The sequence below is a fragment of the Camelus ferus genome, chromosome 1 (genome assembly GCF_009834535.1).
Source record: "Camelus ferus isolate YT-003-E chromosome 1, BCGSAC_Cfer_1.0, whole genome shotgun sequence".
Lineage (NCBI taxonomy): Eukaryota > Metazoa > Chordata > Mammalia > Artiodactyla > Camelidae > Camelus > Camelus ferus.
Window position 1 is genome coordinate 56891847 of NC_045696.1, and position 27219 is coordinate 56919065.

Consider the following 27219-nt stretch of genomic DNA (forward strand, 5'->3'; position numbering starts at 1 on the left):
TTTTAGATAACAATGCCTAGTTCTCAGAGTTAGAGCAATTCCCCTCCCCCCTTTTTAAAAGAAAAGCAACACATAAAAAAGAGAAAAGCAAACTCTTTAGCTTCAGTTGGAACTTAGAGATGAAATGGGCAAGGAAAAAGAGAGTAATAACAGATATATATTTTTTTAGGAATCCAATATAATATTTGGAACTCTACAAAAATCTAATTTACATCAGACATGGCCTTTGTTTCACCCTTATGTTTGCCCCTCCAAAACCGGATATAATTGGGTACCATTCATAAATCTTTTACTAGTAACTATTAAAAACCAACTGTTCAAAACCCTTTAAGCGCATCTTATATGAGAAATATTGTGTCAGGTGCTGAATAAAATAGGAGAAATTTACAATACCTTGCCTGACTCTGGTGTTAACCGTCTAACTGTGGCAATGGGATACTACCAGGCAGAATTGGGGGGTCTTTGGGAGGTCTCCAAAGGAGTAAAATAGTACTGAAAAAATAAAAAATAAGAAAAGAGATGAGCATTGAGCTGAGGATCCAAAAAAACTGGGCTCTATTTTCCATCTCTGCCATTTCTGTGCTATGTGACTTTGGGCAACTCATTTTTCTTTCAGGTCTCCCTTTTTATCCCTCATCCTCCCCACCCCTCCGTGTACCCCCCAAAAAAAGAAAAGAAAGAAAAAGAAGAGGTTATCCTAGAAGATCTCTTAAATGTAAGAATATATGGGATGATTACTAACTAGCTGTCTTGCATTGCCCAGATTGAAGTCTAGGAACCTGAGCTGCCCTCATTTTCACAGATTAAGAAATCGAGGTCCCCAAACTCCCCTAATTCAGTAGTAAGTCAGGGCTGAGGACGACATCTTTCCATCCTGATGCTATTTTTTTCAATCCTGCACCAAATAGTGCATCTTTCAAAATGATTATTGTGACTCACAGAAAAAGCTTAAAGTATATTCTTGACACGGTTTACTAAGTGAGAGAAATGTTTCTCAAAAAAAAAATCTTTGTATATGTGAAAATGGGGAGAAGGGGCAAGTCTACGTAGAGAAAATAAGGTGATCGAATCATTCCTTAGGAACTGTAAGGTTATATATTCCAAAACTTCATTGGAATACAATTCCGTATGGCAGAAGTGACTCGTTAAACAATTATGCAAGTAGCACAGCAGTGAGAGGAACCCGTGGATGCACCTGGTGAGCGGGGAGAGGCTCAGAGGTGATAAACTGCAAAACACTTGACCAGTTCACAATATTGCCAGAGTCAAACCTAGAGAAAACCTTCCTGCAGCCTCGGACTCAAGGCGCCCAAGTTCGTACGCTTCGTGGCATTCTATTGACTCACACTTGCGTCCTTCAACAGGTAGCGCCAATTACAGCCCCCAAAGCACGGCCCCCCGGCATACTGGCCAATACCGCTGTCAATCAAAGACTTTACCTACCTTTCTAAATTTTCCCCTCCCCCTTTCATTGGCTCTTCCTTCGACCTATCCCTAAATTTCTTCCGCGCCTCGCGACCTCGGAACTTGGCCTTTTGGAGCCTAGGATTGGAGCCGAGGCTACTCCCGCCCTTTGACGTCCCAGAGCTCTCCGCTCCTTTCGCGGAGCGAGGGGGTGGCTCGGGGGCGGGGCTTGCCTCCCACGGCGGGAGGGCGGAGCCTGCGGTGGAGGTTGCCTGCTCCGTTAGGACCTCGGAGAGCGCCGGGCGCCGCGACCAGAGGGACTGGAGAAGCGGCTGGAGCCGGGCGGGACCGACGCCTGCGAGCCCGCGTCCTTCCGCACCCTCTGTTTTCCGGGCTGGCAGGCGGCTCGTGGCGGCTGAGGAAGGTGCCTAAGTCGAGAGTCAGATAGTCATCCCTCTGGGACGCCGACGCCGCCGTCCAGCCGCGGCTCCCTCACACCTGTGTGTGTTTGTGCGCGTGAGCGCTCGCGCGCGAACGTCTCCGTGAGGGTGTTTTGTGTGTCCTTCGGATGGGCGCGCGAATGTCTGTGTGAGGGTGTTTGTGTGTTCGCGCGCCCAAGGGCGAGAGCCCCTCGTCTAGGCGCTTAGCCCGGCGAGTGACCGCCGGAGCGGCGGCTCTGCTCGCCCAGCAGGCTGAAGCGGGACTCGGCCGCAACCGTCGCCACCTCTGCCTCATGTCCCCCGCCGTGCTGCGGGGAGAGCGGACCGGCGGGCGAGCGTGCTGGCAGCTGCAGGCAGAGCCGGGCGGGAGGTTTGGGTGGGAGGGGAGGAGGGGGGGGCAGAGACGCGGGGAAGGAAGGGGAGGAGGAGGGAGAAGCCAAGGCAGCCGGCGACGCCGCTCGCCTTTCCCGTCGGCTGTTGCGTTGGGTCACCCGCAGTTGCTTTGGGGTCCGGGCTGTTCCTTGTGGGGAATGGAAAAAGGCCTCCCTGCATTTCCTACTGAGAAAAAGGGAGCGTTGAAGATGATGGGGGAGAGCCCAGAAGGTGGTGGCAGAGTAAATACCAGCTTTCCCCCCCACTTCCCATCATTTTTCTGAAAATAAGATACTGTGAGCTCAGCCTTTAGGAGGAAAGCCCGCCTTTAAGAGAGAGAGTCTTGGTCTCTTGGCCCCTGGTTTGATTGTATAATAACGATGATATAATGCTAATGACGATGATGACACTGCCTTTTATTTTTACCGGGGTGTTGATAAAGCGTAGCTACAGCTGGGGATAAAGCCCTTAAAAAATTGATGTATGAGGAGGAAATATTGTTGCTCTCGGAGTTGTCTTTAAATTTTTATTTTTGAAGGATATGCTTTTTAGAATTAAAATTTGATAAACTGAAGGCTTTTTTTTTTTAAAATCATTTAAAGCCAATGCTCGTAAAATGGGGACTGGCTACTGCCATGACTGATGAAAAACTAAACACTTTTGCCCTCGTACAATTCTCTGTGTTTAAGTCACCCTTTCCTTTGAATTTCTCAACAGTTTTTGAAATGAAGAAGTTTAATTTTCGGAAAGTTTTGGATGGCTTAACTGCCTCCTCCCCTGGCAGTGGTAGCAGCAGTGGCAGTAACAGTGGTAGTGGGGCTGGAAGTGGTTCCGTGCATCCAGGAGGGACTGCAGGGGTTCTCAGAGAGGAGATTCAGGAAACCTTGACTTCAGACTATTTCCAGATTTGTAAGGTAAGTTTTGAATTGGCTTAAAACTTATTATTTCTTTATTTTGCTGCTGTGAGGAAATACACACATTAGGTTCTGGAAATTGTTGAGATGCCAGTATCAATCTGGTGCAGAGAATTCTGTGAGTAGGTCAGTTTGAATTAATAGAGCTATTCTAGGCATCAACGTCAGCATCAACTTAAAAAACAATGATAGTTTAGAGGGGAATAAGCAAACATAAGAAGTAGAATCTTCAAGATAATATTAAGGCCCAATTGTGGACTTTTTATTGTAATATTTATGTATGAGTAGTAAATGGAAGGAGAAAATCATCATTCTGGTTAATCCTGTACTGTCATTCAGAGAAATTAATTTTATTTCATTATTCAGTATAAAATGATTAAAGGTATTAAGATGTTGCTAGAATTAAGTAGGTAATAGCTAGGTAAATATATTCATTTTTAAAGACCTAATGATATTGTTTAAAATTCTGAATAAAAATACCCCTGGATTCTTAAATTCTTAATAAACAAACAAGCAAATGCCAAATGGGCTTAATAGTTAAGAACTTGTAACACTTGTAAGAACTCAAAAACAGCCTATATTCTGGTTTAGTGAGGAAACATTTTAGGTAATTATACTGTAGTGTTGAACTTCTAATAAATAACTAAAAATAGATATTCTGATGGGGGGAGATGAGAATTTACCAAACAAGCATTATGTTAATATAGAGAGATACTGTTCTATTTTCTGACACAAAGTGATTTATAATTTTTATTGTCCTTTTTTGGGGGGTAGTCTAGGAATGTCATGTGCAATGAAAAAGTTAACAAGTTGTTCATATGATGCAGATATTGTTTTATAATTGTATTTTAATACATGAGAAGAAATAGTAAATTTTTAAAATTATAGAAATTGTTTAATTTTTAATATTTCAACACAAATTTTTTGAAATTAAAATTATTTTTATAGTAAACAAATTATGTATAAAGGGAAAGTTTCAATTTTTGCCTTAGTTTCTGTTCCCAGTAGGGTTATAAAAACATTAAATCTATAATTATTAAAATATTATATATTAGTTTACATAAAAGCAAGTTTATTTAGAATTAGGTTAGATATACAGATTTGATTCTAATCTACCCTGTGAAGTCTATATACAATACAATTTTGTATACAAAGGTATATACAATTTTGTCCTCACTTTGAAATAATAGATATTTTGTCAAATTAGGGAGGAGCTTAATAGTGGTCATGAGGCAAATGTGTCCTGGAGGTCAAATTTGAACTGCTCAGCAGGGGAATTATGCCCTAATTCTGTAATCTTTGACGTATTAGTATTACCATTCCAAGACTCTGAAAAGATTTCCAAATTCTCTCAGTTCATGAATGTCATAGTGATGCAGGAGAGTTTTAGTAGAGGTAAAATTGATATAGAAAAGATAAATTTCTGAAACAGAATGGCATGGGTCTGTTGAGTTTATAAAGCTGGTAGAGAAGGTATTAAGTAAAACATTTCAGGGGAAATGGGTGAATGCAACAGAGGAAAATGGGGTATATAATCTCCTTTCTATTTATTCAGACAAAAAGTCATGCAAAGTGGCAGAAGTTAAATATGTACTACTTCAAAACTATGGTAGGAAAAACACTGGCCTAAGAATCAGAAAATTTATATTTATTTAATGCTCTACCACTTTCTAGCCCTATAGTCTTCGGCAAGCCATTTATCTGCCTTGAGACTTGATTTTCTCATCTGTAGTATGGTAATAAGTATTTCTTCTTACCTAAGAGGGTTGTTGGGAAGATCAATAAGACAAATTAGGTGAAGGCAGTGTAGAAGTTGGAAAAGGCAATGAAATGTATGTTTATATTATTGTTAAAGTTTTAAAATCACCTTGTTCTTGGTGGAATGACTATAACTAGTGGGTTATAAAATATTAGATAACAATTTATAAAGAAATTATATGGATAGATAGCTATTTGAGCTAAACACTGATAATAATACTGAAATCTTAATGGGGAAAGTACTATGACATTTTTGGATAGGAATATAGTTAATTTTAAAAAGTGGTTGTATGACTTTAGGTTATCTGGATGTAATAAAATATGTTAAGATGGATTAAGGAAATTTCAAAATTAAAACTGTTACTAAAGTGGGGAATTCATTTGGAATCACTGATTAAATATACAAAGAACATTCTAATCTGAGTACTAAGCAGTTGGTATCTTCTGAGTACTTCTACCTTTTCAACATGGCCAAAATTAAAGTATAAGTGTAGAATGTGCTCTTTTGAAAACCGTTTTCCTCTCTATTATTTGATCAGTCATCAAGTCCTATGTATTCTATTTCCTTAGTATTTCTACAATTTATTCCCTTTTCACCATCTCCAGTACTTGTTCATTCTGTCATATTTTCTTGCTTGGTCTCTTGAAATCACTTCCTAACTGATCTTGTCACCTCTTGTTTTACACTGTTCTAATTCATTTTGTTACAATGATGATTATTTCTAAATTATAATGTTAATTATGTCATTTTTCCTGCTAAAAATTCTGTTGGTTTCCCTAGAGCAGTGGTGATCTACAAACAAAAATATTATGTGAAACCACAGTAAATAACATCTATTAAAACAAATAAATATGGTACTTTATTGGCATACATTTAAAAAATAAATTATAATCAATTATTCAGCCCCACAGGAGAGTCTGATATACAGTTAGTCAGTATTGAGAACCAGTATAGTTGGTACTTGATATACTTTATCAATAAAGTAGCATATACATAGGTGGTTGGTTAGTTGAAGAGATTAAAGCATAAATTCATTAATAATGCTATATCTTAAGCATTTTATTTTTTAATGTTTTTTCTTCCTTTTTTAGTTTTAGGTGGAATTATTACAGTTCGACTGCACATATACATTATATTACATGTAAATACATATATACAATATACTGCACTTTTTTTTAGTTTACATATATGTACTGATCATTGTTTCTAAGCAAAAATTAGAGCTTTAGCTTTTTAAACTTACATGGTTAACAAAGGAATAAAGCCAACTACAAAATAAGAATCAATAGAATGTGGTAATCCAATCATAAAGGACAGTCAAATGTGCTTACACATATTCAAGAAATCAGTCATCTAAGTTATAAATAATAAGTAGTTCATTTGTGTCCTTATTATTATTTTTTTAGGTTCCTCATCTAAATGATGTCATGTGGCATTTTCCATTGTTTTCTTTTTTATTTAAGCATTTGATTTTAACTGAAAATACAACTCTACATCAATTTACAAATCTTTTGATAAATGACAGATTTCTTTTATTGAGTATTGGTTCTCTGATTGGAGTTCTGTGTGGACTTCTAATCCACAAACCATCCCAAATTCATTATCTACAATCTTCAGTTTTAGTTTGTTTAAAGTAGAATAAGGACTTATATGCTTTTGGAGGAAACTTAAGTATCAGATGAGATATACACACACACACGCACACACACGTATACATATATTTATCACTGTATAAGTGGAACTTAAGACTTCATGTAGTTTTTATATGTTGTAATAGTTCTTCAAATACATCTCTCCTATAAATAAAAACATATTTCAACAAACAAGTAAATTCTAGATGATATGTAACACCTGACAATTTATACCCATGTGTGTATAATCTCAATGAATAGATATATATATATACAGACATATACAAAGTATGGATGAACATATGTATATATGTGTGTGTATGTATTTTCTAGATATATTTTATGTTCATCCCTGTAGTTAACTGGCCCATACCTAATTAGTCTGGGAGCAGGAGAGTATGAGTATTCTAGCTAGAGAATTTCCTAGTTTTAAGCATTTAATGAACCATTAGTATCAATCTATGTTTTATGAAGAGAATGGAGAGTTATTGTTCATCTAGTAAGTTGGTTAAATTAAAATGAGCTTCATCTGTAAGATATACCATTTGACCTTCATAACAGTACTATAAAGAAGTCAAGGAAAGTGTTAGCATTTTGGTTTTACTGAGATATCTGAGGCCAGAGAATTTAAGTGGTATCCCTATATCTCCAAGTTGGTAAGAGACATAGCTAAGTTTAACACTCTGGTCTTTGATTTTCAAATCCAGTACTTTTTCTGCTTCATTTTTCTTATTCATTAGAAAAGGGAACATGATCAATTCCTCAGGAAACCTAGAGACTTTGAGATGATAAAGACTATTCTGTTACCTCTCCCTTAAAACTACATCCCAAATCTGACCATGTCTCTTCCACCACATCTCTTGCTTGGACTATTTTACAGCCTTCCAAGTGTTTTCCCTGCTTTCACGCGGGCTTTGCCATGATCCCCATCTCATAATAGGTAAAAGAATCCTTTTAAAATTTAAATCATATCATGTCATTCCTGCTCAGAACTCTTCAGTGGCTTTTCATTTGTCTTAAAATCAAAAGTCCTATTTTGTCTTTAAAAGCTCTAAATGATCTGGCCCCTGACAAGACATAATTTTCAACTATTCTTTCTGTTACTTACTCTGAACCAGCTACATTAGCTTTTTTACTATTTCTCAGGCTTTATTCCTGGCTCAGGGCTTTTTGCATTTGCTGTTTCCTTTACATGGAACACCTCCCCCCCAAATAATTATATTGTTCCATTTGCATCAGTCAGTTCTTAGTTCAACTCTTAACTTCTCAGATCTTCATTGACCTCTGGTCATCCTGTTTACTCTCTACCCTTATCCTGATTATTTTTTATTGATAACACAGTACAATTACCTGTTATTTGCTTGTTGTTTGCTTCTCCTATTATAATGTAACTCCTTGAGGGCAGAGGTTTATTTTGTTTACAACTGTTTCACTAATTCATAGAACAGAGCCTGCCACATAGAAGGCAAATATTTGTTGAAAGAATGAATGAGTAAGAGCAAGGAATCTGATAGAGTGATGTGTTAAGAGCAAAGTAGATGTCATTTTGAACATCCTTTTGGGAAAGGCTTTTATTAAATACATTTTATATTACATAAACACAAGGAAACCATTGAATGAAGGAGTGGCACAACTTTAGGAACATGTTATGTACTTTTCAGAAAGATATGGAAAACATTGTAGAAAAATTCAATTAAATTTATTTCAGTTTTTATGAGGAAGATACTAGGAACGTTCTTGTTTCCAAATGATCTTTATAGGGGAACAATTCAGAAGTATTAGATTGACAGTGACAAACACATGGGATGTTCTAGACCTAATTAACAAAATAGACAAAAATAAATATATCACCAGAACCAGATGGCATAATTCCTAAAGTTTTGAATAAACTCTTAAATTAGGCAACTCACTATTCATCAACATTTATAAGCTGTTTTTATAAATAGTCATGGTGTCAGAGTCAACATGTAGATAACTAGTTTAACTTCCACAGGGAAATGGATTTGTAATCATGATCTTTATACCAAACATAATATCAGATCTTCCCAACTAAATAGGTGTAAGATCAGAAACATAGTCATGTACTGTGGAGAGTTGGGCTGTCTAGGACCCTGGAAAGCTGAAAGATTAATTGCCTAGATATCCCTTCTCCAGGCTTTTCATCATCTCCATAATTCTTCTAATTTCATATCATTTTACTTGGGAAGTTCTGTAACTGAGATTGGCACAAGTCAATGATCACAGTTCCACATTTCTGCAACTTTCATTCATTAAAAGAACTATACAAGAATCCCTGAGATGTGTAGACTTGTCTCATTCTATATTTACAAACTGATAGAATTGAAGAGAGTACAGTTGACACTGCAGGATAACTTATTATGGTTAAAGTGTCTGACAAAGACTTCATGCTCTTGTCACCAAAATGGACAGTAGAGGATAGACATCTTTAAGAATAGTAATGGAGGCAAACCAGAAGAATTAAACTACCTTAGGATTAGGTAGGATTGAAATGTGAACAAGTTTAAGAACCAAAAAGAATTATAATAAATTTTTAAGAACTAAAAAAAACAAAGCCAAGTTTTTCAGTACTCCAGACTTTCTACTTTGCTTATCCTAAGAGCATAAGGGTGCAGATTCAGGCTCAAGTAAGGGAGTATAGGTTTGTGGGAAGTAAGTTTACAAAATTTTTAGGTTACCATAGATAACAATTATGTTTTCTCACAAAAGGTCCTTTGGTCCTAGTATATTGTCAACAAATTGGGTTGTTGGTCTCACTTAGTATGGCAGTTCTTACGTTTTTAAAAACAAACAGTGCTGTCATGCTTTGTGTATGTCTCAGTATAGAACTAATTTAAAATCTTACATGATTTCTAGTTTGTTTATCTGTTGGGTTATTGCTAGTGATCTAGTGATTAAACCAAATTCCTATTTCTTGAATTTTAGTGCATTTATGCAGACCCCTTCTGCCTTCCCTTGAAAATGTACCTGTGAGAAATCATAGGGTTAAGTTCTGTTGTTTACTTTTAATGATAAAATGATCATATTGATTTCCTGCATTATAGTTCTATGACCCATTTACATATTAGTTTAATAGCAGTAACTTTGACTATCTCCATTAAAGGTTTCAAGTAGAAACCCTGTTTTAAGCTTTTAAATTGAGGGTTTTTTTTTACCATAAGAGAGAATTAGGTTTTTTTTTTGTTCCTACTTAATTGTCAAAATAATGTTCTTTATAAAAGATTTTAGTTATAATGACAGTTCTTATCTTTTTCATTTAAAAAAAGAATATAATTTTTCTTAATTTTGTTAATATTTAAAAGATAATCTTTTAATGTATGTTAAACACAAATGTGTTTATTTAAAAATATGTATTAAGTATACTGGGGAATCATTTCTAATTTTCTAAGTAAAGCTAAAAGTTATTTGTGAGGACTAGTAGAAAATCAGTGATTACATTTTTAGAAAGCAAAAAAATCATATTTAAAGGATTTATAGAAGGTGGTTGTAAAGAATAGAACAACACCTCCAAAAAGTACATAATAGGCCTACTGTAATACCTATGAAGAGGCTTAGTTAAGGGGAGCATTCATAGTCACTGAAGGAATACAACAAGAAGATATTTTGACAAGTTTATTGTTCAGAATGTATTTATTATACAGAGTTAAAAAAATGATTAGGACATAAACCATTCCTAGCCAACTGACTATAGTAAGAGTGAAATTATGTGTTTTTGTTGATTTATCAGTAAAATCACTTATATTTTCTGGACTTATGTAGGATATTAGAAGAGTATGATTTTAGTTCTATTGGAGTCCCCAAATTACCAATCATTATAGGTGGTGTAGAGAATGATTTTGAATACAATGATGATATATAATCAATATAATGAATTTTAATTAAAAATATAGTATTTAATATTTCAATTTTAGTTGTATCTTATAATTGGATTATATATATCCAGTAAGTATCTCTTGAATTGAATGTATCATAAAAACAGCATCATATTGAGATATGTACATTTCATTATAAATAATGGTGGTTTTAGATGTAGGTTTAATACCTGGATTTAAAAAGTAGGGTAGCTAGAGAAAACAGTTATGTTTTTTCAGGTTTTCTGCTCTGTTAATCACCTTATAGATTTCAGTCATGTTAGAAATCTAGTACTTTACCTAAATGAACACAATAAAATTGGGTTGTCAAGAAAGTTGATTGCATTGCTTAATGTTCAGTCTAATTTGTTCATTGTAAATTGACTAAAAACCTGTTTATATATCTGCAAACCAAAAAAATTTGAAAATTAGCAGTACAGTAAATTAAGAAGTTAGATTAAATCTGGAGGAAATGCTTACAGTTTGTAAACATTTAAGTAGATGGAAAATGTAAAGCTAGCAATGGAGGCATAGGAGAACTGAGCAGAATGATACGAGGAAAACTCAAGAGTAGAGGCAGATAATCTGAAACTTTCTTTGGAAAGAATATTAAGAAAGAAATTCAAGAGTATCTCAGCACTGCAGAGAGATAAAAGATGGAGAAAACAAAACAAATGAAAAACAAGCAAACAAACCAGAAATACCAAAAAACAACTGAATTAGGCCAAGAGGAAGTTGATTAGGGTAAAAATATTTTCAGTAAGATAATGGATGGAATTAAAGTCACACTATAATAGAGAATAGAATGGATAGAATGGATAGAATCTGTACTAGGTGTGTAAATTGATTTCATATAAGAGAAAATTGTTGGAAATGTAGCAGAGGTGGTAGATTCTGATAGCATTTTGGTATATCGTAGGAGGGGGAATGCAGTTGACCCACAGAAGAGAAAATGAGGCTACCAGAAAGGGAAGGGTAGGGTGGGGAGTAGAGGTATGATTTGCCCCTTAAAATAGTAAGGGTATTTGTTTTGGAATTTTTTCTTTACTTGAGGAGAATACATATTTCATTTGAATTCTCAGTAAACTCTGTGCTTTATCTCCTTTCAGGTAAATAATGATAAGTGATTCTACTAGAAGATTATATTAGTTTCCTAATTCTGCTGTAATAAATTACCAAAAACTTAGTGGCTTAAAACAACATAAATTTATTATCTTGCAGTTCAGGAGGTTAGAAGTATGAAATGGGTGTCACTGGGCTAAAATCCAGGCTTTATAGGACTGCATTCCTTTCCGGAGGCTCTAGGAAAGTGTTTACTTTCCTTTTCCAGCTTTTATAGGCTACTCACAATTCCTTGATTGTGGCCCCCTCCTGTCTTCAAAGCCAACAGTGATCAGTTGAATCTTGCTCACATTGTATCACTTTGACTCTAATTTTCCTGCTTTCTTCTTCTATATTTAAAGACGATTGTATAACATTGGGCCCACCAGGATAATTCAAGATAATTTCCCCATCTCAAGGTCCACTGATTAGCAACCTTCATTCCATCTGCAACCCTTAATTTCCCCTTGCCATATAACCTAATATATTCACAGGTTCTTTGGGGAACCATTATTCTGCCTGTCACAAAGATGCTCATTACTTCCTCCTGTCTTTTTTTTTTTTTCTTCAGTTATTTTATGGAAAACAAAATAACAAGAACAGAGACGATAGTATTAACTCCCAGCTTCAACAATTATTAACTTTGGAAGTCTTCATCTCCCATTTCGTTATTTTAATGCAAATCCCAGACATTATACCATTTTATATGTCAAAATTTCATAGATCAGATGAAGACTTCCCCCCTCCTTTTAAAAATATAAACCCCAAACCATTGTCACACCTAAAAACATTAACAAAAGTTCTTTATATAATCTAATATGCAGTTAATGTTTAAATTTCTTTAATTATCCAATAGTATCATTTTATAATTGAATTGTTTGGATTAGGATCAAAACTAAGTCCACTTTTCATTTTCACCTGACGAGCTTATTTTTTAGTTCAGTTTGTAGAATGTCATAGAGTTTGTTTGTTTTAAGATCAGCTATCTTGTGCTTTTGTGTGTGTTGTTGGAAACAGAACTCTGATTCCTTTCTGAACTGGAGGACTAGATATGAGGAACTAGGTGAGCTGTACAGTGTACTACAAGATGAAAAGTAGACTTAAAAGTTATTTCTAGAGATGGTTACATCTTTTAAGGAATTGGAAAAGTAATATTTTAAGTCAGCCTGAGCTATTCCTACTTTATGTTGCCACTGTGGAGTCGATTGCCCTGAGAATATTAGAAAAGAGGAAAACAGAGAAGACATAGGATATATAATAGTGAATAATAAGAGTGGAGTAGATTCTTTAGGTTGTACTCAATGGTATTAACTTTTATCTATGAAATAGGTTACTGGAGGAATAGTATGGGATACAGTTGCACATATCTCTTAACTAAAAGATGAAAAAAAATCAAACATTTGCAAGGACTCACTAAACAATACTTATATAGCAAGAAGCTAAAAGTGGATTGGTCAAGTCTATTAACTTAGATTTCTTCTAAGTTATAGGATATCCAAGATTCAGATTAATAGGCTAAATATACTTGAAGAACTGAATTGGAAGGCAGTAAGAGATTTCTTTGATTTTTCCAGTTTCATCTTAGCCAGAATTCCTTTGTTATTTGAGGTAATGTTCAATACTCTTTTTTATTTTGATGTTATTGAGGTATAATTGATATATAGCCCTGTATAAGTTTAAGATGTACGGATAATAATTTGATTTACATACATCATTAAGTGATTATTACAGTAAGTGTAGTGAACGTCCATCATCTCATATAATTACAAAATTAAAGAGAGAGAGAAAAAATTTGTTTTCTTGTGATGACAACTCTTAGAATTTACTCTCCTAACAACTTTCGTATATAACACAGCAGTGTTAAATTGTATTTATCATGTTGTACTTTGCATCCCTAGTACTTATTTATCTTATAGTCAGAAGTTTGTACCTTTTGACTGCCTTCATCCAGTTCCTCCCAACCAACTTCACACCATACCCTCTGCCTCTAGTAACCACAAATCTGATCTCTTTTTCTATGAGTTTGTTTGTTTGTTTTTGAAGTATAACTGACCTAAACATTACGTTAGTTCCTGTAACACAACATAGTGATTAGAATTTCTATATATTTCAAACTGATCAATATTCAGTACTCTTTTCTTTTGACACAGATATTAGGTATTACCCTAGGCATTAGGTGATTTCATTTACTTATTATGTACATTATTTATTATGTACTTATTTATTGAAGGCCTATTTTATGTATAAGTCTATATTAGGCACTTTTTAGCTGGGCCATTTTTTTTTTTGGAATGAGTTGGCAAGGCCATCTCACACTATATGAACCATTTATATTTTTGTGTGATTAATGATTTGCATCATGTATACTTTATTTTTTGTAACTTTTATGAAACTTCCTCTTTTATTCTTTTTTTAATGAAATTTTAAAAATGGCTTAAAATCTTTGCTTCTTCCCTCCTGTTTGTATTTCTAGTGTTTTTGCATCATTTTTAGTGTATTTGCTGTTTTGCTCTTCGTCCTTTGCTTACTTTATTTTCTATTTCTATTCTCTCGGCTAAAAGCTCTTTTATTCTAAAATGAAAAAAACCTGGAAAATGTTTAAAATATATTTATTTTGTCACAATTTTCATTCTCCTAATGAGTCTAATACTCTCATTGGGACTATTAACATATCAAAATAACTCTTTTAAGTCATAGATTCTTTTTTTTATTCATTGCCTCTTAAAAGGATTAAAAGGTGTTTAATCTTGATCTGCTCAGCATAATCCTCATAGAATTATCTTCAAATTATGCTATTTGATAACCTAATTTCTGTCTTCATACAAAGCATTTATTACTTTTATCATACATACATTTACCATAAAATTTTTATTTAAATTAAACATTTTTCACACGCTCATGTATTTTATTCTGAGGAGAGCTATAGGTTTAAAAAACTTAGAGTTAAAGATAAATTTTGAGAGATTAGGGTGCTAAGAGCTGAACACTTGAGAGTTGACAGCTGAAAGCAACATAGGAAAAAGCAGGGAAGGAAGAACTTGAGATATAATTTACACATACTAAAATTCATAGATTTTAAGTGCTCAGTTCAGTGAGTTTTCATAGCTATATGTACTTATGTAAACATCAGTCAAAATATGATATAGGATATCTTAAATTTTCTTAAAATTTCTTCCTGCCCCTTTCCAGTCAGTTTCCAACTTCCACTTCTTTCCAGGGGCAACACATTTTTTACTTTTATCACCATAGCTTAGTTTTGCCTGTTTTTGGACTTCATATAAATAGAATCATACCATATATATATATATATTGTCTGTGTGTCTTCTTTCATGTAACATAGTGTTTTTGAGATTTGTCTTTGTTGTTGAATGTATCAGAAATTTGTCTCTTTTTTATTGCTGAGTAATAGTCCATCAGGTATTTTTATGAAAAGTTACATTTCCATTATAAATATAAACATGCTTGTAACAAAATACAGCAGAGTAGAGAGAAAAACACTCCCAAATTATTCAAATTCATACTTTGAATCCTCAGGTACAGGTAATGATTAGTGATTTGGGAGGGTACATTTTATTTCAGTATTTTTTATGTTTAATTTTTTGTTATGTGAAAATAAATGACCACCCAAATGAGAACAGAGGCTGCTTTTTCAAAGTTTGTTATAGTAAGGGAGTCAGCCACCATTGCTTGCATTTGGCAAAGACTCAAAGGCCAGCAAGGGAGTGGGGGAAGCTTTATAGTGAAAAAAAGCTTAGGCTTCAGGTATGCTCTGTTTTTTTTTTTTTTAATCTACCTATTTCTTTATTTTTCCCTTAGGTTTTTTTTTTTTAAAGTATATTTTTATTGAAGTATATAGTCAGTTTACAATGTTGTGTCAACTTCTGGTGAACAGCACAATATGTCATATAGGAACATACATATATTCCTTTTCATATTTTTTTTAACTGTGTTACTACAAGATATTGTCAGGTATGCTCTTATTGGAGGTTGTTGGAATGGGAAGCTGTAGGCAGACTGACTATAAGTGGGGCATCTTTATGACTGGTTTGGGAGTCATATTTGGCTTTCTCATTAGTACTGAGGTTGAAGTGTGATGGAGGAGGGGCCTACCAAAAATTAAGGAACCTGACAGTCATTGACCAAGCCCTAATGTTCTGGGATAATAGCTTCAGAGGTTGTGGTTTGGCTTCCTGGAATGGTTGCTGCAGGGATTGTAGTTCGGTTTCCTGGGCTGATTGCTGCAGAGTTTGTGGGACAGAGTTCTGTTGGCATACCTTGTTCAGTGTTATATATTGTACTATATGTTCAATCTCAGTTGTATTTTGGTATGTGTTATTGATCTTATATAGAATTCTACACCCTAGGACTTTTTTGCTTATCATTAAACATAAATGTTTTATTTCATGTTGTGATGAGTTTTTTTTTTTAATTTTAATACTTTTATATTTAAAATTTTTTTAATTGAAGTACTGTCAGTTACAATGTGTCAATTTCTGGTGTGCAGCACAATGTTCCAGTCATACATATAGATACATATATTCGTTTTCATAGTCTAAGTTTTTTCTTAACATAAGCTTAATGGCTTTATAACAGTCCATTTAGGGGATGCACTTTGGTTATTAGTGGAAATGGAGGCTGTTTTAATTTTTTCCATTCTTTTAATAATGCTGTTATGAATGTCTGTGAGTGTTAAGCCTTCAGCATATTTAGTATTATTTCCCCAGACTATATTTTTAGAGGTAAAATAGTTGGATTATATGTCTTGCTGAATTACTTCCCAAAAGGATTCATCAATTTAAACTCACTTTAGTAATATATAACTGCCAGTTTAATGATACAGTCACCAGCTTTAGATATTAAAAAATATATTTTCTAATTCAGTAGATGAAAAAAAATAGAATTTATGTAATTTTAATTTATATTTTTTGATTATTTAATTTCCTTGATAATTGCCCATATATTTATTAACCAGTTGAGTTTCTTCTTTCATGAATTGTTTTTTCGTATCTTTTACTCTCTTATCTGTTGATTGTTAGTAATTTTCTATTAGTTTGTCTAACATTTTTATACATTAAATATATTAATCTTTCGTCTGCTATATTTTTGTGAAAATATTCCCTAGTTCAGTTCATTTTCGCTTGTTCATGATTTTTGTTTATATATAATATTTATTTATTTATCTATATTTTTTGTATGGCCAAATCTATTGATTAATTTGTTTATCTCCAAAGGAAGAGAATGCCTCTAAAATTCAGAGTTTTGGTTAAATATTTATTTCTGTTTTTTTCTAGTGTTTTGATCTTTTATAATTTAACTTTTTTATCCAGTCAGAATTTGGTTATATAGTGGGACTCTAAAATAATTTTTTTCTCCAAATAACCAATCAGTTTTAGCATACCATTAACTATCTCAGTAAGATTTTAGGAAGGGCTTGTTACAGGATCTGGGCTTGTGTTAGGTGATTTTACCAAAGTTGGGAGAAGCATGAATTGAGTGTTGTCAGAAAGTTGGGGACATTTCTATCATTTGATATCCTAAGAATTTTCATCCAGGAGGCAAGAGGAATGTCATGGGGCCAAAGCCGTAATTGATAAAGAAGCAGCAGTTGCTTATGTTAACTAAATGAGGGGAACGTTTAATCGTTAGTGTAGTTTGTGCAATGTTTTATTTATCAGTACCCATACATGATTCTGCAGTGATTTTGTTGTTTCTTGCTTCAGAGAGTGGCCTTGTTTGATGTTGGTTTTCTCTGGAATTGTTCATGTTCAACATGAGAACACTGTGGCATAGCTGTTAGTGCCAGGCAAGCTGCAGCTAACAGCTATTAGAGGCTGCTTTTTTTCTCTTTTAGCAATTTATTACTTTTAAAGTAGGTTTTGTAGCTAAAGTTGCTATAAAATGTTGCTATCAGGCTTGGTTCAATACCTAGATAAGAGAAATGTTTCTTTTGGCAGCCAACAATCCATATTGGTTGATTTGAATTTGTTATATAGTTATTGGACAACTATTGTTTAGTATAATTATATACTTGAAATAGAGTACTGGAAAACAACTATCCTAAATAAGTATAACAATTTCTTGTTTTCTTTTCATTTTTACTATTCTCCACTTATTTACATTTTCTTTTCTTCCCTATTTTGAGAAGATAATGTAGATTTTATTTCCTTCATGAAATACTCCCTGGCAGGCAGCCATTTTTAAATTCCAACAGGTAAATAGAAGATTTGAAGTAACTCATGCTTTTCTGAGAGTTAAACCCACCATATCTAGTATTTTTGTATAGCTAGGAGAATATATAGTAAGCACTGTTGTGTCTGTATTAGTCTGAGTGAAGTAAGCTGCCTATAATACTCTGATTTTTCTCCTGAACTATGTGTGTGACATCAGCTAAACCAGTTATTTTAACTAAGTTCCAGAAGAGAAATTATCTGGCCTGCATCACTGCAGATATTTTACAATGCTGGAATAGTCTTACTTCTATTTTTCTAATCCTTTCTTTTTAGTCACTTCTATACTGGCAAACATAGATTATTTGATAAAAGAAAATTATATGAGGTAAAATAATATCCTTAGCAAATATATATTTTGAGGAGAGCATTGTATTTGGGAACAGAATGACCAGGCTGTTGCATGAATCATGCTCAGAAACTTAACTCACTGAGTCTGGTGGAGATTCAGGCAAGGAGGTGCGTAAGACATAGTCACAGAAAGCAATTAATTTGTCTAAAGCTTTTATTTGCTTGCGTTAGTGTGACATAGGTAGAGATTAAGATTCAAAATGAAAGCTAGTGAACTTGGAAGAGTAGAGGAAAGAGTGATGCAAGAGAACTGTGATACTAAATAAGAATCCAAATACACAGATTGATTTCAAGGAATCAGGATTAAAGACTATTGGGGAACTAGCAGCAAAACTAACTTAACATCAAGTCTGTGGGCCAAGGTTTTTAGTCCCCTTAATCCAATAAAAGGATTACTTTTAAAGGAATGGTAGTAGTGTGCTAGAACCACCAAACAACTTTCTCCTTGTAACTTCACACTACAAAAAAATTTTGAGGTATTTTTTCTGTGCCTTTAATTCTCTCTGCCCATTAGTTCTAATGAACTGTTGCTTTTTTTTTTTCATGATTGATTTCTTTCCCTAGGTTTTTCATCTTTCTTTGTTCAGCCTTTCTTTTTGCTTTCTCTGTTGTTTTTGCCAAATTATATCCCGCTTCTGTTTCCAGATTAAGAATAATTTTTGATACTAAATTGTCTTGAAGGATTTTAAAATTTCTTTTCAATACTTTTTAAATTTCTCTTAGGATTTCTTCTTTGACCAATGTATTATTCAGAAGTATATTGTTTAATATCCAAGTATTTTGGGTTTTTTTCCTAGCTATCTTTCTTACTGATTTCTAGTTTAATTCCACTGTGGTTTTATAACATACTTTATATAATTTCAATACTCTAAAATTTGTTAATATGTGTCCAGAGTATGTTTTATCTTGGTGAATGATTTATATGAGTTTGAGAAGAATGTTTATTCTGCTGCTGTTGGATGAACTATTCTACAAATGCCAGTTAGACCTAGTTAATGGATGTATCATTCAGTTCAACTTTTGTCCTTTTGACTTTGGCCTGCTGAATCTGTCAATTAGAGAGAGAAAGGTATAGGAATCTCCAATTACAATTGCAGTTCTATCAGTTTTTGCCTCATATATTTTGATGTTTTGTTGTTAGTTGCATATAAATGAAAGATTGCTACATCTTCTTGGAGAATTGACCCCATTATCATTATGTAATGGCCTTCTTTATCCCTGGTAATTTTCCTTGTTCTGACATCTGCTTTGCCCGAAATTAATGCAGCTACTTCTGCTTTCTTTGGATTAGTGTTAGCTTGGTATGTTTCTCCATTTGTTTACTTTTAATTGATCTGTGTCTTATAAATAAAGTAGGTTTCTTGTGAAAAACATATAGTTGAGGTCATTTTTTTTTAATCCAGTTTGACAACCTCTGTCTTTTAATTGGTGCATTTAGTCTATTAATGTTTAAAATGGTTATTAATATAGTTGGATTAACATGTATTGTACTTGTTACCATTTTCTATTTGTTGCTCTTGTTCCTTGGGTTTGTTTTGGTCTTATACTCTTTTTCTATCTTTTTTGGTTTTAACTGAGCATTTTATATGATTCAGTTTCTTTCCTTTCTTAGCTTATCAATTGTACTTCTTTTTAAAATTACTGTCCTTGAGTTTACAGTATACATTTACAACTAATCCAAGTCCTCTTTTACATAACACTCTATCACTTCACGAGTAGTACAAGTTCCTTATAACGGAGTGTTCCAAATATCTCCTCCTGTCCCTTGTAACACTGCTGTCATTCATTTCACTTATCTATAGGTTATAATCACTGAACCCATTGTCACTATTACTATTTTGAATAAACTATAATCTGTTAGATCAATTAAGAAAAATAATTTTTTAACCTTTATTTACTCCTTCTCTAACACACTACTTTTCTTCCTTTATAGATTTAAGTTTCTGACCTATATAATTTTCCTTTATTCTGAAGAATTTCTTCTAACATTTCTTGCAAGGCAAGTCTACTGGTGACAAGTTCCCTCAGTTTTTGCTTGTCTGGGAAAATCTTTATTTCTCCCTCACTTTTGAAGATAATTTCACTGGATACAGAATTCCAGTTTGGTGGGTTTTTTTCTTTAAACATTTAAAATATTTTACTCTATTCTCTTATTGCTTACATGGGTTCTGAAGAGAAATCTAATGTAATTCTTATCCTTAATTCTCTGTGGGTAAGGTTTTGTTTCTCTAGCTTCTTTCAAGATTTTTCTCCTGGTCTTTTATTTTCTACAGTTTTAATATGATATCCTAGGTGTAGATTTTTTGGTATTTATCCTACTTGGAATTCTCTGAGTTTCCTGGAACTTTAATATGGTGTCTGTAATTAATTTTTGGAAATTCTCAGTCATTGTTTCAAATATTTGTTCTATGTCTTTCTTCTCTTTCTTATATTCCCATTATGTGTGTTACACCTTTTGTAATTGCTCCTCAGTTCTTGGATATTCTCTTCTGATTTCTTTATTCTTTTTTCTCTTTGCATTTTAGTTTTGGAAGTTACTATTGACATTTCTTCAAGCTCATTTATTCTTTTCTCAGCTGTGTCTGGTTTTTTGATGAACCCACCAAAAGCATTCTTCCTTTCTGTTTTTACAGTCTGATTTTTTGCATTTTGTTTTTGATTCTTAGAGTTTCCATCTTTATATTACCCACCTCTTCTCCTATTCTTGTGTATCATCCACTTTTTCCTTTATAGCCCTTACCATATTAATCAGTTGTTTTAAATTACTAGGCTGATAGTTCCAAACTTTTTCTGCCATATCTGAACCTGGTTCTGATGCTTCGTATCTCTCCAAACTGTTTTTTTTTTTTTTTTTGGTCTTTAAGTATGTCTGGCCTTTGTGTCTGAGAGCCAGACATGATATACAGGGTAAAAAGGAACTGAGTTAAGTAGCTACCTAGTGTAAGGCTTTTATATGGCTAGTGCTAACCTATGTTTTGTGTTTGCTGAAGCTGTAGTGTCAGAGTGTAGTATGGTGTCCTTGTTTTTCTCTTCCCTGTTGTCCTTGGATTTCCCTAGACACTCCTGCTTAAATGAAATCTGAGTTGGATAGTTCTTTCTGTTGTTTTCCCTGGTTATTATAGAGGAGCACTATTGATGGTGGTGGTAAGGTATAGGGGAGGAGAAGTATTATTGTCCTGTGATTAGAACTGAGTTTTTTTTTTTTTTTTCTTTTTAAGGAGGGGGTGGTAATTAGGTTCATTTATTTATTTATTTTTTAGTGGAGGTACTGGGCATTGAACCTTTGACCTTGTGCATGCTAAGCAGGCACTCTAACACTGAGCTCTACCCTCCACCCTAGAACTCAGTTTTTTACTGAGCTTGTGCCCTTGGGTTGTGACTTTCCCAAGTGCTTTTTAGTTTCTTTCTTCTCTTTTCTTTTTTTTTTTTTTTTTTTTCACTTCGGTGAGACAGGAAGGCCAGAGTTAGTATTTCCCTTCTTCTACCTTGAAGACTAGAGGTGGCTGGAGTTGAATATTTTCCTTTCCCCAGTCAGTTAGGCTTTGGTAAAATAGTTTCTCTCAAAGGCAGTACTTGTTAAGAAGAACAGAATGATCTGGTCATGTTTCAGTTGGCTACTTTCCCCTCTTTCCCTGCCAGGTGCAGGCAGAATTTTTCCCTGATCTTCACTGTGAGAACCCAGCAGGGTTTCTGGAGATAAAATTCACTAAAGTGTAGGTTCCACCACTAAGACTGGGCTTCTTGAAGTTTTTAACTTTAAAACCTGTTCACACTGAATTGCAAGTGATTTGTCAATTACATTTTAGGTTTTCCTACTCTGGTACTGGTTCATATGTAGAGGTTTCTGCTCCAGTACGTTGTGATTCTCTATATCTGCCTGTCTGCCTCTCCAGTTTTGGAGGGCATTGGTTTGCCCTGTGACCTCAGTTCTCTGATGGATCTGAGAAAAATTGTTGATTTTCAGTTTGTTTAGCTTTTTTCTTGTTGTATAGATGGGAGTGACAACTTCTAATTGCCTATATGCTAGACTAGAAACTAGAACTTTAGTATTTTTATTAATCAACAAATAAATTTAAAACCTTGAAGTTTATACTGGAATTAATTTATATAATTAAAAAAGGGTTTCAGCATTGCAATGATAGTAAAAATAAATAATTGTCAGTGATTTATAACTTACTGAAATATTTGTAGACTTTAAATCTGAGTTTGAAGTATATTAATAAGGGCATAAATTTAAATTTTTCAATTATATTGAGGTTCATTGTGAGTTACTTTAAATTCAAGAAGTATTTAGTGAGTATGTGAAATATATCCAGAAGTCTTTTTCTTTTAAACTTTTATTATCATTATTTTTTATTTTACAACTAATGCATATTCCTTGTAGACAAACTAGAAAATAGAGGTAAGCAAAAAGGAAAAAAAAAAAACACATTATTTTACCTAGATATTACAACCATTAATGTTTATAGCATTTATTTCCAGATGTTTTTCTATGCTTATGATTACATGTAAAAAGTTTTTATATAAAAATGAGAGCCATACATTCTTTGCAACTTTTTCCTTTTTTTAAACATTTTTTTATTGAGTTATAGTCATTGTACAATGTTGTGTCAAATTCCAGTGTAGAGCACAATTTTTCAGTTATACATGAACATGCATACATTCATTGTCACATTCTCTTTCACTGTGAGCCACCACAAGATCCTGTATATACTTCCCTGTGGTACACAGTACAATCTTGTTTATCTGTTCTACATTTTGAAATCCCAGTCCCTTCCCATCCCCCTGTCCCTCTGGCAACCAGAAAGGAGTGATCAAAGTACTGAAGGAACTAAAAGAGACAGTGTTTAGAGATATACAATGTGTCAAAAATGAAACTGAACCTATAAAGAAGAACCAAATAGAATTGGTAAACTCATTGGCTGAAGTGAGTGAGAACTGATCTAAAGGCTGTACAAAGCAGGCTAGATAATTCAGAGAAATGAATAATTGACCTGGAAGACAGGACAACAGAAAGTACCCAATCAGAACAGCTGAGAGAAAAACAAATAAAAAACAATGAAAACAAGATAAGGGATCTATGGGATAATATAAAGCATGCCAATCTATGCATAATAGGGGTTCCAGAAGGGGAACAAAGAACAAAGGGAGTTGAAAAGGTATTTGAAGAAATCATGACTGGAAACTTCCCAAACCTAAAGAAGGAATCAGATATCCAAGTACAGAAGGCTCAGAGGGTCCCTAAACAGGAAGAACCGAAACAGACCCACACCAAGACATATCATAATCAAGATGGCCAGAGTCGAGGATAAAGAAATGAGCCTAAAGGCAGCAAGAGAAAAAACATAGAGTGAGTTACAAGGGAACCCCCATAAGTCTCTCAGCTGATTTCTCTACACAAACACTACAGGCCAGAAGGGAGTGGCAAGATAGAGTCAAAGTCCTGAATGAAAAAAAGATGCAGCCTAGAATACTCTATCCAGCAAGGCAGTCCTTTAGAATAGAAGGAGAAATAAAGAACTTCACAGACAAGCAAAAACTAAGTTTAGCAACACTAAACCCATGCTAAAAGAAATACAGTTCTACTCTAAATAGAAAAGAAGCAGGATGCTACAAAAATGAGAAACTCATAGACATAGAACTTTTTCCTCTTTAAAACATTCTGAGCATCTTTCCTTGTCTGGTTACTTTTTTTTTTTTTTCAACATATTGTTGAGTGATTGCCTAGAATTCTGTTATAGTTATGGATTCCAGCTTATTTAAATCAATCCCCAATTACTCTAATAGTTTACTTTCACAAAATACTACAATAAATAACCTGTGCACATCTTTATATATTTAGATTTCTTCCTTATGGTAAATTCCTAAGAAAAGTTCATAGCCAGAGTAACCATATTTTTAAGGTTTTTGTTACGTATAATCAAATAGTCTCACTGAAGTTATACAAGTTTATATTTTTATTAGAAGTTTATATTTATTTGTTAATTATAAAGAAGCTTATGGAATACTTGTTTCCCTTTACCTTTGAAGACCCTGGAAATTTTTGCCATTATTTAAAAATTTTTTGGGTATATAATTGGCAAGATATGATAACTTAGGTTGTTTTAATTTGTATTTCATTGTTTAGTAGTGAATTTTAGACATAAACGTATTTATTGCTTATTTGCATTTCTTCTGTAGTGAATTTGATGTTGTCTTTTGAATATTTCATTTGGGTTGTTGGCTTTTTCTTAGAAGAACGTCTTATATACTAAAGATAGTAACACTTTGTCTACTGTGTTACGTGTAAAAAGCTATTATAGCACTTTGTTTACTATGTTATGTAAAAAAGCTTTAAGGCTCTTTTAATTTTATATAAATATGTATCCTGCCAAATTTGTAATATTTTATTAGTTTTTCTTCATATGTTTCTTGTAGTAATACATTTTAAGCCATCTTGAATTTTATTGTTATATGATGTGAAATAGGAATTGAATTTTATCGAATGATCAACCAATTGTTCCAGTACCAGTTATGGAATAAGCCTTTTTATCCCTTACTGATTTGTTTGTTGCTTTTAATCATATATTCAATTATTTTTATCTACTTGAGCTTCTTTTTAACATTTTATTTCATTAATATATGTCTTCCTATATTATAATTATTTTATAATGTATTTCAATATTTTACGCTTCTCCCACCACTTTTATATTTCACTTTTCAAAAATTGTTGGTTATTTTCAAGTTTGTATTTCCAAGTGAACTTTAGTCTTCTCTTTCTCAAGTTTCATGAAAAATCCAATTTCGATTCTGATTATTCTACATTATATTAAAAAAAATTTTTAATTGAAGTATAGTCAGTTTACAATGGTATACAGCATAATAGTTCAGTCATACATACACATACATATATTTGTTTTCATATTATTTTTCAGTTATAGGTTACTGCAAGATGTTGAATATAATTCCCTGTGATATACAGTATAAACTCTTGTTTATCTATTTTATGTATAGTAGTATCTGCAAATCTCAAATTCTCAATTTATCCCTTCCTTCTCCCTTTCCCCCAGTAACCATAAGTTTGTTTTCTATGTCTGTGAGTCTGCTTCTGTTTTGTAATTAAGTTCATTTGTCTTTTTTTTTTAGATTCCACATGGAAGTGATATCATATGGTATTTTTCTTTCTCTTTCTGGCTTCCGTTAGAATGACAATCTCCATGTCTATCCATGTTGCTGCAAATGGCATTTTTATTCTTTTTTTATAGCTGAGTAGTATTCCATTGTATAAATCTACCACAGTTTCTTTATCCAGTTATCTGTTGATGGACATTTAGGTTGTTTCCATGTCTTGGCTATTGTGAATAGTGCTGCTATGAACATTGGGGTACATATATCCTTTTTTTTTATTAAAGAAATATAGCTTTCTTTATTACAAGAATGAAAGTTAAATGTGATTTAAACTGTAAGTAAACTTTAAGCATACAGGAGTTATGTGGATAGTTTTATTTATTTTTGCATAAGCACCTGGATAATAAGAACAGAATGAGCAAAAAATTATATCAACTTTTATTTTTATTTATTAAGAAAAGTCATCATGGTGTAAAAACATGTACATGCTTTCAAAAAAATTAATATACCTTTAAGCCCCTGTCCTGTTTCCTAGTTTTGCCACAGAGGTAGTTTTTACTTGCTTAGCCATTTTAATTTTATGTGCCAAATTATATGACTATACTGTTATTTCTTGTAAATCGATTTATATTATCAATTTACTTTCTCATATGATACAAAGAGTTATTTCACAAGAACTTTTTCTGCTTTCTATATAGTATATTGCTTTATAGTTGGTTCTTAGCATTTATATTATCATGACTTTTATTTTTAATAGCCACCCTAAGTGGGTGTTTTATTTTTTCCAATTCTGTATGTCATCTTGTCAATTATCTACTTTGCTGATAATCTACTTTTAAGCACAGAAGTTTGTCATCTTGATGAAGTCCAATTTATTTATTTATTTTTCGTCTGTGCTTTTGATGTCTTATATAAGAGTTTGTGGTATTAGCTCTTATATTTAGATTGTTGATCCATTTTTTTAAATTGAGTTGTAGTCAGTTTACAGTGTATCAACTTTTGGTGAACAGCACAATGCTTCAGTCATACATAAATATACATATATTCATTTTCATATTCTTTTTTACCATAAGCTACTACAAGATATTGAATATATTTCCCTGCATTATAGCAGTATAAACTTGTTTATCTATTTTATATATAGCAGTCAGTATCTGTAAATCTCAAACTCCCAGTTTATCCATTCCCACCTCCCTGCCCCCTGGCAACCACAAGTCTGTATTCTATGTCTGTGAGTCTGTTTCTGTTTTATATATAAGTTCATTTGTATTTTTCTTTTTTTTAGGTTCCCACATATGAGTGATATATTTTTCTTTCTCTTTCTGGCTTACTTCACTTAGAATGATATTTTCCAGGGCCATCCATGTTGCTAGAAATGGTATTTTATCATTTTTTATGGCTGAGTAGTATTCCACTGTATAAATATACCACAAATTCTTTACCCAGTCATCTGTCAATGGACATTTAGGTTATTTTCATGTCTTGGCTTTGTAAATAGTGCTGCTGTGAACATTGGAATGCAGGTATCTTTTTGAATTAAAGTTCCCTCTGGATATATGCCCAGGCATGGGATTGCTGGATCATATGGTAGAATCTATTTTTAGTCTTTTAAGGAACCTCCATACTGTTTTCCATAAGGCTGTACCAAGTTACATTCCCACCAGCAGTGTAGGAGGGTTCCCTTTTCTTCACACCCTCCCCAGCATTTATTATTTGTGGACTTTTGAATGATGGCCATTCTGACTGGTCTGAGGTGATACCTTATTGTAGTTTTGATTTGCATTTCTCTGGTCGTTGGTGATATTGAGCATTTTTTCATGTGCCTATTGATCGTTTGTACTGCATTGCATTTTAATGTTAATTTGGGGAAAGCTTGGCATCTTTTGACAATTGAATCTTCTGATTTTATGGTATGCCTCTCTAGTTATTTTTTTTTTTTATATTGACCAGGAATGTTTTACAGTTTTAAAATATTTTTTGATCATTGTTTAAATACACATTTTTGCTAGGTTTCATTCTAGAATTTTATTTGTCTTGTTTTAAG

At 33.3% G+C, this 27219-nt stretch overlaps 1 protein-coding gene across 1 annotated transcript in view; it reads left to right on the forward strand.

The window, feature by feature from the left end:
• The first annotated feature begins 1690 nt into the window (after positions 1-1690).
• STXBP5L (syntaxin binding protein 5 like) overlaps positions 1691-27219 on the forward strand; it is a 285098-nt gene continuing 259569 nt past the window's right edge. Inside the window, 2 exon segments of the mRNA XM_032480092.1 lie at positions 1691-1828; positions 2934-3130. Coding sequence (XP_032335983.1) covers positions 2942-3130 — 189 coding nt within the window. The 5' untranslated portion in view covers positions 1691-1828; positions 2934-2941.